Source organism: Cebus imitator, unplaced genomic scaffold (genome assembly GCF_001604975.1).
Source record: "Cebus imitator isolate Cc_AM_T3 unplaced genomic scaffold, Cebus_imitator-1.0 Scaffold91, whole genome shotgun sequence".
Taxonomy (NCBI): Eukaryota; Metazoa; Chordata; class Mammalia; order Primates; family Cebidae; genus Cebus; species Cebus imitator.
In genome coordinates, this window is record NW_016107406.1 from 6,840,756 (window position 1) to 6,853,826 (window position 13,071).

A 13,071-nucleotide genomic window follows, 5' to 3' on the forward strand; every position below is an offset into this window, starting at 1 on the left:
AAAAAAAAAAAAAGAGTATGGCTTGGTGTTTCCTGTACCCATTCTTTCCACCTCCCCCTTCAAAAAATAAAAAGAGAACTATGGCTACTTTATTGATATGTGGCTTTATGAGGATTAAATTAAAATACCCTGGGAGGGTCCATAATGCAATGCGTGCCATACAGTAAACATCCAATAAAGGTTAAATAGTCCTATGTCATCACTGCCTGGTTATATGACCTTACCTCAGCTGAGGCTCAGTTTAACATATCTTATATGTATTAATCCCCCAGCCATGGGCCACGACGGTGAGCAGCTGCTAACAGACTCCGATTCCATGAGACTTTTTCTTTCTTACAGCGCAGGTGTGCATTGGAGTCATTGTGATGTTGATCATCCACAACTATTGGTTCCTTTACATCCCTTATTTGACGTGGCTTTACTTTGACTGGCATACCCCAGACCAAGGAGGCAGGAGATCCAACTGGGTCAGAAACTGGACTGTTTGGAAATACTTTAAGGACTATTTTCCAATCCATGTGAGTGCAATTGTTTTATAAAGTATTATTTTGAGTTAGCAAAAGAGTGGAAATTTGTTTTCATCACATATACCTCAAGCTTCTTTTTCAGAGGGGGTGTCTGAGTCTGTTTTGTGCTGCTATAACAGAATACCAAAGACTAGGTACTTTATAAAGAAAACTAATTTATGTCTCAACAGTTCTAGAGGCTGGAAAGGCCAATACCAAAGATGCCGGCATCTGGCAAGAGCCTTCCTGCTGCGTCAGCCCATAGCTGGAAGGGCAGGAGAGGCCAAGAAAGAGCAAGAGTGAATTGAATTCATTCTTCTTCTTCTTTTTTTCTTTTTTTCTGGAGACAGAGTCTCGCTCTGTCACCCAGGCTGGAGTGCAGTGGTGCAATCTTGGCTCACTGCAACCTCCGCCTCCCAGGTTCAGGCAATTCTGCCTCAGCCTCCCCAGTAGCTGGGACTTCAGGTGCAGGCCACTACACCCAGATAATTTTTGTATCTTTAGTAGAGATGACATTTGACCATATTGGCCAGGCTGGTCTCGAACTCCTGACTTCGTGATCTGCCCGCCTCGACGTCCCAAAATGCTGGAATTACAGGTGTGAGCCCCTGTGCCTGGCCGAATTCATTATTTTATAAGGAACTCACTCCCAAGATAACAAACGTAATTCTGTGATAATCCATTCACTCTGCTTTCATGGCCTAATCGCCTCTCATTGGGCCTCACCTCCTCCCAACACTGTTGCATTGGGGATTAAGTTTTTAAACATTTACTTTTGGGGCGACACATTGAAATCATAACAGGGAGAATGGCTGCAATTCAGTTCCAATTACTCAATGAACTGTCAGCCGACTTGACAAAATCTAGAAGTCTGTATCTAAAGGGATCTGGGCTCAGAAGATAGTTTAGAAATTTGGAAACAGCTCCAATCCAGGGAGCTAAAACGAGTCATGTTCTCCGTTTTCTCTTGACATAAAAACTAGTCCTTTTGTTGCTCATTGGAAAATAGTAAGGGAGCTTACTTTTTTTTTTCTTTCTTTAATCTCAATGTGAATGTGCCGTAGCTCATTAAAACTCAAGATTTGGATCCAAGTCACAATTATATATTTGGGTTTCACCCCCATGGAATCCTCGTGGCTGGAGCCTTTGGAAACTTTTGTACAAATTATTCCGACTTCAAGGAGCTGTTTCCTGGCTTTACTGCATATCTTCATGTGCTGCCATTTTGGTTCCGGTGTCCTCTCTTCCGAGAATATCTGATGAGCAGTGGTAAGTGATGGCAGATCACTGCTTCCACAGGGTAGCAGGTGCACACAGAACATTCCCTCCCAAGCCCACGTGTGTTTATGGTTTCTTAGAGTAAAACCTGTTTTTTTGGATTTTTTTTTTTTTGAGACGGAGTTTTTGCTTTTGTTGCCCAAGCTGGAGTGCAGTAGCACAATTTTGCTTCACTGCAACCTCTGCTTCCCAGATTCAAACAATTCTCCTGTCTCAGCCTCTCGAGTAGCCAGGATTATAGGCATGCGCCACCATGCCCAGCTAATTTTTGTATTTTTAGTAGAGATGGAGTTTCTCCATGTTGGTCAGGCTGGTCTTGAACTCTTGACCTCAGGTGATCCACCCACCTCAGCCTCCCAAAGCGCTGGAACTACAGGCGTGAGCCACCGCACACAGCCAAAACCTGTTTTATCTTCATCCGACACTTCCTATGCTGGCTGTGTGTTTCCTGCCCTCCCCCACTGGACTGTAAGTGTCAGAAAGACATATACTCTGTCCTTTTTTTTGTTCTATCCCAAGCATCTAGCATGGTGCCTGGAACATAGAAATGGTCAATGAATATGAACACAATGAACAAATAAAGTAATGAGTGGATTTTGTGTATTCAGGTGTAGAAAAAGAAATCGTGGACCAAGTAAGTGACAAATGACACCCTTGGAGAGGCACCATGCCTGCTGTTACGAATACGAGAAATGGAAAATGTCTTTTGTTGTGTCTTGAAGTAACAGCAGTGATAAAACTAAACATATTCAACTGGCTGTCTTCCTAGATTAAAAATAACTTGGCTCAGAAATAAGAGTTCAGGCCGGGTGCCGTGGCTCATGCCTGTGATCCCAGCACTTTAGGGGGCAGAAGCAGGCAGGTATCTCTTGAGCCCAGGAGGTTGAGACCAGCCTGGTCTACATGGCAAAACCCCATCTCCACAAACAATGCAAAAATTAGCCAGGCATGTTGGCATATACCTGTAGTCCCAGCTACTCAGGAGGCTGAGGTAGAAGGATCACCTGAGCCTGGGTGATCAATCAAGGCTGCAATAACTGGAGATGGTGCCCCTGCACTCCAGCCTGGGTGACAGAGTGAGGACCCATCACAAATAAAAAAATAATAATAAAAAGATGAGCTGAGCGTGGTGGTGGCTCACGCCTGTAATCCCAGCATTTTGGGAGGCCAAGGTGGGTGGTTCACCTGAGGTCAGGAGTTCGAGACCAGCCTGGCCAACATGGTGAAACCCAGTCTTTAGTAAAAAATTAGCCAGGCATGGTGTCAGGCACCTGTAATCCCAGCTACTTGGGAAGCCAAGGCAGGAGAATCACTTGAACCCGGGAGGCAGAGGTTGCAGTTGAGCCATTGCACTCCAGCGTAGGCGACAAGAGCGAGACTTGGTCTTAGTAAATAAATAAATATCAAAACACAAAAATTAGGGCATGGTAGTGGGTGCCGGTAATCCCCGGTTCTCAGGAGGCTGAGGTGGGAGAATTGCTTGAACCCAGGAGGTGGAGGTTGCAGTGAGCCAACACAGTGCCACTGCACTCCAGCCTGGGCGATAGAGTGAGACCCTGTTTCAAAAAATAAAGAAAAAAAAAGAATTCTTCATGGCGTTCCAGATTTTTATTACTTCCTGTGAATTTGTATGCCTAGTAGGATATCATTAAGCACCCAAGGACCGGGATTCACGGCCGGGTTTTCAGGTTCTGTTTTCTCAGTCCAGTCTGAGCCAGAGAGCACACTAGAGGGCACAGTAAACCCTCCAAGCTACCGGAAGATCTGGTATCTGACCTGCAGAGGGTGCACGATCCCCTTCTTAACCATCACAGGTTGCCGGCAGGGGTCGGGGAGGGTGGGGATTACTTCTCCTCCTTGTTTTGAATACATTGCATTAGAGTTTTAGAAAATTACAGGGAAAAATGTTTAAATTTCACAAAAGCACAGAAACATATTTAAAGTGTACTGCTTGCTTATTCAAAGCATTGTCACATCACAGGTGAGTTTTAGTCATATAGTTGAGAGCAGGTTTGGCAAATTCATGACACTAGAGATGTAGGAAGCTGCTTCTTCACGGCCATGTCAGACACATATATTCCATCTTAGAGTCTTTCTCCATATAGTGCCCCTACAGCTACTGCAGTTTACTAACGTTGGCTTTGGAGAGGAAACCTGTTTGCAATAACTGGTTTCATGTATATATATATATATATCTATATATATATATATATATATTTTTTTTTTAAGTTCTGGGATACATGTGCAGAACATGCAGGTTTGTTACATAGGTATACACGTTTCATGGTGGTTTGCAGCATCCATCACCCCATCATCTGCATTAGGTATTTTTCCTACTGCCATCCCTCCCCTATCCCCCGACCCCCCAACAGGCCCTGTGTGTGATGTTCCACTCCCTGTGTCCATGTGTTCTCATTGTTCAACTCCTACTTATGAGTGAGAACATGAGGCGTTTGGTTTTCTGTTCCTGTGTGTATTTGCTAAGAATGATGGTTTCCAGCTTCATGGAAGCATAGTATTCCATGCTGTATATGTGCCACATTTTCTTTATCCAGCCTATCACTGTTGGGCATTTGGGTTGGTTCCAAGTATTTGCTATTGTGAACATGCCTTAATAAACATATGTGTGCATCTGTCTTTATAACAGTGCAATCACTGGTTTCTGACATCATGAATTCTTTTCTGTGGTATAACCTTCAGTTGTTTCAGAATAGAAATATTCAAACTTTTAGCTGGTAGAGGTTTAGACTATCCTTGTCTCCAAGTCTAGAAAGTTCTCTGTACTTCCTAGAACTAGCTTTCTAGGACAGCCCTTGGTCCAAGGCTGCCCCTCTTCACTCTGCCTGCCCAAGTGGCTGCCTCTCTAGGTGTGAAAGACTGGCAGACATAGTCACCAGAGCTCACGTAGTAAGGAATCATGGGGCTTCAGAGGCCTTTGCTGACAGCAGTCTGTTTTGCTCTTTCCCAAGAGGATTCTGCATCTGCAAGTCCTTTTAAATCCCACCTCCAGCCCATTCCTCTGGTCCCATTTTGGTGTATCTATACCTATCCGGTGTCAGCCAGAGCTGACTGTGTCAGGGTTCATGTTCCTTTCTGGTTTTTTTTTTTTGTTTTTTTTTTTTGAGACGGAGTTTCGCTCTTGTTACCCAGGCTGGAGTGCAATGGCGCGATCTCGGCTCACCGCAACCTCCGCCTCCTGGGTTCAGGCAATTCTCCTGCCTCAGCCTCCTGAGTAGCTGGGATTACAGGCACGCGCCACCATGCCCAGCTAATTTTTTGTATTTTTAGTAGAGACGGGGTTTCACCGTGTTGACCAGGATGGTCTCGATCTCTTGACCTTGTGATCCACCCGCCTCGGCCTCCCAAAGTGCTGGGATTACAGGCTTGAGCCACCGCGCCCGGCTGTTCCTTTCTGTTTACTCCTTAAGGCTGGACAGGTAACAGGATCATGACAGCCTTATATACCACACAGGGGACTTCAGATTTTTTGTTTGTTTGTTTGTTTGTTTGTTTTTTGAGACGGAGTTTCACTCTTGTTACCTAGGCTGGAGTGCAATGGCGTGATCTCGTCTCACCGCAACCTCCACCTCCTGGGTTCAAGCAATTCTCCTGCCTCAGCCTCCCGAGTAGTTGGGACTACAGGCGCGCACCACCATGCCCAGCTAATTTTTGTATTTTTAGTAGAGACAGGGTTTCACCATGTTGACCAGGATGATCTCGATCTCTTGACCTCGTGATCCACCCGCCTCAGCCTCCCAAAGTGCTGGGATTACAGGCTTGAGCCACCGCACTGGCCCAGATTTTAGATTTTATCTTGTAGATAAGCCATGGGGAACTTGGAGGGATTTTGAGCAAAGGAGGGATCTGATGGATTTTGTGTGATAGAAAGATAATTCAGGCAACAGACTGGAGAGTGGTTAGAGGCAGGTAGGCCTGGAGATTGTGATGATGGTGGGGACCTGCTGAGTGATGAAGGGAGAGGTGATAAGGGCTGAGGTAACATTGGCAATGGCACTGGAGATACAGAAGAGGAGATTAATATTAAAAATATTTGATAGGGTCACTAAGACTTAGTGATGGATTCATCCTCACGAAGGCAACCACTGTATTTTGTCATTATTAACATCTAGCCCAGTACCTGGCCTGTAGCAGGTGCTCAATAAATGCTTTTAAATGAATGAATGATCAGTCATTTTGGTGGCTGAGAAAGGGAAACGTGGCTACATATGGGTTTTGACCAAATAGATGATGGTCCCATTCACCTTGATAAATAGTGTTGGAAGAGGGACCACTTTGAGGGAGAATTTAATGCATTTGGTTTGGAGATGTGTAATTTGAGGTGTCTTAGAGCTGTCAATGTAGAGATGTCAGTTAGGCAATTGGAGATATGGGCCTGGAACCTCAGGAGGAAGATCTCCTGACAGATGGATTTGGGAGAACTCAGCACACATAAATGGTGGTTAAATCCATGGGTGTTAGAGGACAAGAGAGATAATGAAGGACCTCTAATAAATAGCAGCATTGGGCCAGGCATGGTGGCTCACGCATGTAATCCCAGCACTTTGGGAAGATGAGGTGGGCGGATCACCTGAGGTCGAGAGTTTGAGACCAGCCTGACCAACATGAAGAAACCCCATCTCTACTAAAAATACAAAAAGTAGCTGGGTGTGGTGGTGCGTGCCTGTAATCCCAGCTACTCGGGAGGCTGAGGCAGGAGAATCGCTTGAACCTGGGAGGTGGAGGTTGCGATGAGCCGAGATGGCGCCATTGCACTCCAGCCTGGGCAACAAGAGTGAAACTCCATCTAAAAAAAAAGAAAGAAAAAAGAAATGGCAGTGTTGACCTGAAGACAGGGATAAGGAGGGAAAACTGCGAGTGGCCAGAGACAAGTAGCCAGAGGCCAGAGCCAGGTGTATGGAAACCCAAGAGGCCCTCTTCCTTGTGGGAGAGATGCACCCAGCTGTCACGCAGGTTCACACAGAACAGAATGGCACGCCTTGACCACAGTGAAGGTTCAAACCAGTCTAGGCGGGCTCAGGTTCTCTATCTCTAACCTAGAATCCTCTGCCTCTTAAGAGGATAGTTGGTCATTCAAAATCCTGTCATAATTCCTCCCATAATAGAAACCCAGAGTAAAACTGGCATATCATTTCCTTCAAGAGATGTGATATGCTATGTCTTTATAAAGCCCGTCTAACACATTCTGTTATGACTGAATAAAAATGGATAAAGCCCAGAATAGAAGGAAACATAAGACATTAAAAAGTGATTATTTCTGAAATGTAGGTCAAGAGTGGTTTGTATTTTTGTCTTTGTTCTTTCCTATATTTTCCTCCAAGAGTATGCAGAACATGTAAAATCTGAAAAGGAATCTTTTAAGTTATTTTTACATCAGAAAGCCTGAAATACAGACTGAACAATTATCTGTTTTAAATGAACAATTTACCAAAGTCAGACTACACATTTTGAAAATGTGTAGAGAGCTGGCAAGTGATCAAAGTTGTCAAATGTCTTGATTTTTTTTTTTTTTTCACTGTTTGTATTAGTTCATTTTCACACTGCTGATACCCAAGGCATACCCAAGACTGGGAAGAAAAAGAGGTTTGATGAACTTATAGTTCCACATGGCTAGGGAGGCCTCATAATCATGGTGGAAAGCAAGGAGGAGCAAGTCACGTCTTACATGGATGGCGGCAGGCAAAGAGAGAGAGGTTGTGCAAGAGGACTCCTGTTTATAAAACCATCAGATCTCATGAGACTTATTCACTATCATGAGAACAGCATGAGAAAGACCAGCCTCCATGATTCAGTTACCTCCAACTTGGTGCCTTCCATGACACAAAAGAATTGTGGGAGTTACAATCCAAGATGAGATTTAGGTGGGGACACAGCCAAACAGTATCACATTTATATTAGAAGTCCAGGTTTGGAAAATAATTATCCATATAGAATATCTGAAAACAGGCCATCGTATATTCAGAAAATCCACTGCAGACTCTTGGAGAATATACCTTTTGGTTTTGTGTAAAAATTCACCAGGGTAAGTATCAAGACCACCACATACAGCTGTGTAGGTTGTGCACTGAACAACTCTAGGGGCAGGGGATTCTTTTACTTAGAATGCAATATAAATGGTATCCTGTAGAGTTCAGCAGTGCACAGCCTACCTAAAGAAACAAGTGGTAGACCTAGTAATGATTAGATGACATTTTAAAGACCTAGCCCAATTACCTGCCAAAATGCTAACATATTAATAGAATGCATTACTAAAGATTCAGCTATGAAAAATTACAGACCTGCAAAGTGCTCCAGAGGTAAGCAGTGTAGGAAATGTGGTTAAATGTTTACTATTGTCGTGGAAGATTATGATAAAACATAACTTTTTTAAAAGGATAATTAGTTACACTTTTTGTTTTATTCACTAAGGGCCAGTTTCAGTTTCCAAGGAAAGTGTGTCCTATGTGCTAAGCAAGGACGGAGGTGGAAACATCTCTGTCATTGTCCTTGGGGGTGCAAAAGAATCACTGGACGCCCATCCTGGAGAATTCACTCTGTTCATCCGCCAGCGGAAAGGATTTGTTAAAATTGCTTTGACCCATGGGTAAGTGGCTTTTTGTATAAAGTAGTGGGTCAGGAAAGTTAAGACGTTACTGAACAAACCACGAAGAAGTGAGGTGATTTTCTAACCCTTAAAGACCTCCTCCAAGTCGATCTGACAATAAACGCAGGTGTGGAAGTTCTTGGGGAATGGAATATGACCTTTTTACCACAGTAGCCAATGCCATGACATTCAGCAATTAAACTTCACTCTAAAAGCAAAACAACAAGAACAACAACAAACACCAACATTCTTCCTATACACACAGTGTAATTTTCCAGCCAAATAAACAAACAGCCTTCACTCTGCCATCAGGCTGGAGTGCAGTGGCGCGATCTTGGCTCACTGCAACCTCCACCTCCCGAGTTCAAGCCATTCTACTGCCTCAGCCTCTCGAGTAGCTGGGACTACAGGCACGTGCCACAGCACCCAGCTAATTTTTATATTTTTAGTAGAGACAAGGTTTCACCATGTGGGCCAGGATGGTCTTGATCTGTTGACCTCGTGATCCACCTACCTTGACCTCGCAAAGTGCTGGGATTACAGGCGGGAGCCACTGTACCTGGCCTGGAACCTTTCTCTTCTTTTCTTTTTTTGAGACAGGATCTCACTCTTGTTGCCCAGGCTGGAGTGCAATGGCATGATCTTGGCTCACTGCAACCTCTGCCTCCTGGGTTCAAGCAATTATCCTGCCTCAGCCTTCCAAGTAACTAGGATTATAGGTGTACACCACCATGACCTGCTATTTGTTTTATATTTTTAGTAGATACAGGGTTTCTCCATGTTGGTCAGGCTGGTTTCAAACTCCCGACCAGGTAATCTGCACACCTTGGCCTCCCAAAGGTCTGGAATTACAGGTGTAAGCCACCGTCCCCGGCCACCTGGAACGCTAATTTTCTATAGAATATAATTCCATCTGTTAATGGCTAGCCTACTGAAGTTCCTCCCCAAAGAATGTCAAGTTTAAGGCAGTTTCAATGAACATGAAGTTACCAATATAGGAAGGCTTGGGCACATTAAAAAAAATTTTAAGGATTTGTCGCAAGAGTCTGCTGGACAGAATAAGTTATTTGAATCCTTTTCATTGAAAATTCTCATCTGTTCCCTTTGTTATTGCAGCGCCTATCTGGTCCCAGTGTTTTCTTTTGGTGAAAATGAACTGTTTAAACAAATTAGCAACCCTGAAGGCTCATGGCTTAGAACTGTTCAAGAGAAACTACAGAAGATCATGGGGTTCGCTTTGCCCCTGTTTCACGCCAGGGGAGTTTTTCAGTACAATTTTGGCCTGATGCCGTATAGGAAAGCCATCCACACTGTTGGTATGTACATAAAATGACTACAATTATTAGCTTACTTTAAGCAGTGTTTCCTGTTATTGACTGAGGTGCTAATGCAAGAAAAGTGGCTTTGAGTAAGAACTTTCTAAAATAATAACCCTGTAGATGTTATTTGAGTTTTGTTTTTGATATTCCTTTTTTTTATGAAATGACTACATTTTCCACTAGAATAGGAATTGATTGTTTTCAAGAATACTTCTATTGGGCCAGGCGCAGTGGCTCACGCCTGTAATCCCAGCACTTTGGGAGGCCGAGGCGGGTGGATCATCTGGGTCCCGAGACCGGCCTGACCAACATGGAGAAACCCCATCTCTACTAAAAATACAAAATTAGCCTGGCGTGATGGTGCATGCCTGTAATCCCAGCTACTCAAGAGGCTGAGACAGGAGACTCATTTGAACCCAGGAGACAGAGGTTGCAGTGAGCTGAGATCGAGCCATTGCACTCCAGCCTGGGCAGCAAGAGCAAAACTCTGTCTCAAAAAAACAAAAAGAAAAACAAACAAAAAAAGAAAACACAGATACTGCTATTAAACTACAATAAAATAAAATCCAATTTTTGAAATAAAGTTTCTAATACTCTGTAATAAATCTATTTCTTTGTGCCCGCTGATTATAACAGCAATTCTTTGATGACAAGTTCTATCAGAGTTTACGGATAGATTTAAATTTCTGTGTGATAAATGTCCTCATCATGTTCAGTTCACATAGGCATCAGTTTCTATAGCAAAAGCTTTTTTTTTTTTTTTTCAGCTCTCTCTATATATTCTGCTATAGACTTATTTTATTTTTTAATTTTTAAAATTTCAGTAGGTTTTTGGGGAACAGGTAGTATTTGGTTACATGAATAAGTTCTTCAGCGGTGATTTCTGAGATTTTGGTGCACTCATCACTGGAGCAGTGTATGTCATACCCAATGTCATCTTTTATCCCTCACTCACCTCCCACTCTTTCTCTGAGTCCCCAAAGTCCACTGTATCATTCTTTTTTTTTTTTTTTTTTTTTTTTTTTTTTTTTTTTTTTTTTTTTTTTTTTTTTTTTTTTTTTTTTTTTTTTTTTTGTTTTTTTTCACTGTATCATTCTTAATGCCATTGTGTCCTCATAGCTTAGCCCCCACTTATGAGTGAGAACATACGATGTTTGGTTTTCCATTCCTGAGTTACTTTACTTAGAATAATGGTCTCCAGTTTTATCCAGGATGCTGCAAATGCCATTATTTCATTCCTTCTTATGGCTAAGCAGTAGTCCATGGTGTGTGTGTGTGTGTGTGTGTGTGTGTGTGTGTGTGTGTGTATCACAATTTCCTTATCCACTAGATGATTGATGAGCACTTGGGCTGGTTCCATATTTTTGCGATAGCAAATTGTGCTGCCATAAACATATGTGTGCAAGTATCTTTTTCACATAATGATTTTTTTTCCTCTGGGTAGATACCCAGTAGTGGGATTGCGAGAAAAAATGGTAGTTCTACTTTTAATTCTTTAAGGAATCTCTACAGTTTTCCCCAGTGGTTGTACTAGTTTACATTCCCACCAGCAGTGTGGAAGTGTTCCCTTTAAACCACATCCACACCAACGTCTATTATTTTCTGAATTTTTGATTATGGACATTCTCGCAGAAGTAAGGTGGTATCGCATTATGATTTTGACTTACATTTCCCTGATCATTAATGATGGTGAGCATTTTTTCATACATTGATTGGGCATTTGTGTATCTTCTTTTCAGAATTGTCTATTCGTGTTTATAGCCTACTTTTTGATGGGATTGTTTTGTTCTTGCTGATTTGTTTGAATTCCTTGTCGATTTTGGCTGTTAGTTAGACCCATTTTATTTCAAAAAGTTGCATGTTTGGGAGAATCCAGTTGGAGGAGGAGGATGAAGACCATGTTGACAAAAATGCTGAGGAGTTAGCCAAGTGTGGTAGCACACGCCTGTAATCCCAGCACTTTGGGAGGCTGAGACAGGAGGATTTCTTGAGCCCAGGATTTCGAGACCAGACTGGGCAACAAAGCTAGACCTCATTGCTACAAAAAAATTTTAAAATTGGCTGGGCACCGTGGCATGTGCATGTAATCCCCATGCTTTGGAAAGCTGTGACAAGAGGAGCACTTGAGCCCAGGATTTGGAGATTGTCATAAGCTATGATTCCACCCTGGCACTCTAGCCTGGGTGACAGAGCAAGACCCTATCTCAAAACAAACAAACAAACATAAAAACCCAGGAGCAAAGTATTTAGCTCCTCAGACTGGAAGAGGATTGGAGAGCTGAGATGAGAAAGTGCTGAGCCAGGCACTAATAGCAGAATGGCTAAAACTATAAACTTAATATGAAGCTGGAAGTCATATGTTCACCATGGGTAGCCCATTAAGTGAAATTCACATTTAGTCAAATATTGTTTTTGGTCTGTTTTGCTAGGCTAGGATTTTACTACCATCAGTTTATAAGTGGTTTCCATTTCATGTGCAATCACATGAAGGGAGGGAAAGGGAGGGGAGTAGGGGTAGGAGAGAGGAATAGAGGAGGGGACGGGGGTGGGAGTAAGGGAGCGGAGGGGAGGGGAGTAGGGCGAGGGGAAGAGAAAGGGTTCTTTCCATTGGTAGGCTTGCCTTGATGGCTTGTGGCTGATGCTCCGGCACTAGCCACATAGAGACTGATCTTGGCATTGAGAAGTCATTTATTATGCAGCAGCTGGATGTACAGAAGGAAGTGGTGTGGGTTTGAGGTCTGACTCTGAGTGACTTTGAATGTTTCATTTATCTTCTCTGAACCTCCGAGTTTACAGCTATGAAAGAAGAGACCGTTATAATGTTTCCGTCTTCTCACAGGGTTATTATGGGGATTAAATGTCATGATACTTGGGAAGGCACTCTAGACTCCAGGTGCTAGGCAAATGCAGGTTGGTAAAAGGAGTCAAGGCCTCCTGACCAGCTTGTTGAGAGCTTTCAAGTGTGTTTCCATTTCCCTGTATAAGTAACTTGCCAAAATGTTAATCTGAATCAAATCATGAGGAAATAATCAGACAAATCCAGATTGTGGGACATTGTATAGAACAATGTCCTGGACTCTTTAAAAATATCAGTGTCGGTCAGGTACAGTGGCTCATGCCTGTAATGCCAGCACCTTGAGAGGCCGAGGCAGGCAGATCATGAGGTCAGGAGATCAAGACCATCCTGGCTAACACGGTAAAACCCCGTATCTACTAAAAATACAAAAAATTAGTCAGGCGTGGTGGCAGCTACTCATGTGGCTGAGGCAGGAGAATCGCTTGACTTGGGGAGGTGGAGGTTGCAGTGAGCTGAGATCGCACCACTGCACTCCAGCCTGGGAAGCAGAGCGAGACTCTGTCTCAAAAA

General features: G+C 43.2%; 1 protein-coding gene across 3 annotated transcripts in view; it reads left to right on the top strand.

Annotated features, from left to right (window-relative positions):
- The window catches only part of MOGAT1 (monoacylglycerol O-acyltransferase 1), an 81,141-nt gene that overhangs the window by 27,401 nt on the left and 40,669 nt on the right, over positions 1-13,071 (top strand). For all 3 annotated transcript variants that reach the window (XM_017535314.2, XM_037740893.1, XM_017535313.2), the window contains exons 2-5: positions 340-518; positions 1,571-1,775; positions 8,211-8,385; positions 9,502-9,701. In XM_017535314.2, coding sequence (XP_017390803.1) covers positions 366-518; positions 1,571-1,775; positions 8,211-8,385; positions 9,502-9,701 — 733 coding nt within the window. In that variant the 5' untranslated portion in view covers positions 340-365. The remainder of the gene's footprint in view (positions 1-339; positions 519-1,570; positions 1,776-8,210; positions 8,386-9,501; positions 9,702-13,071) is intronic.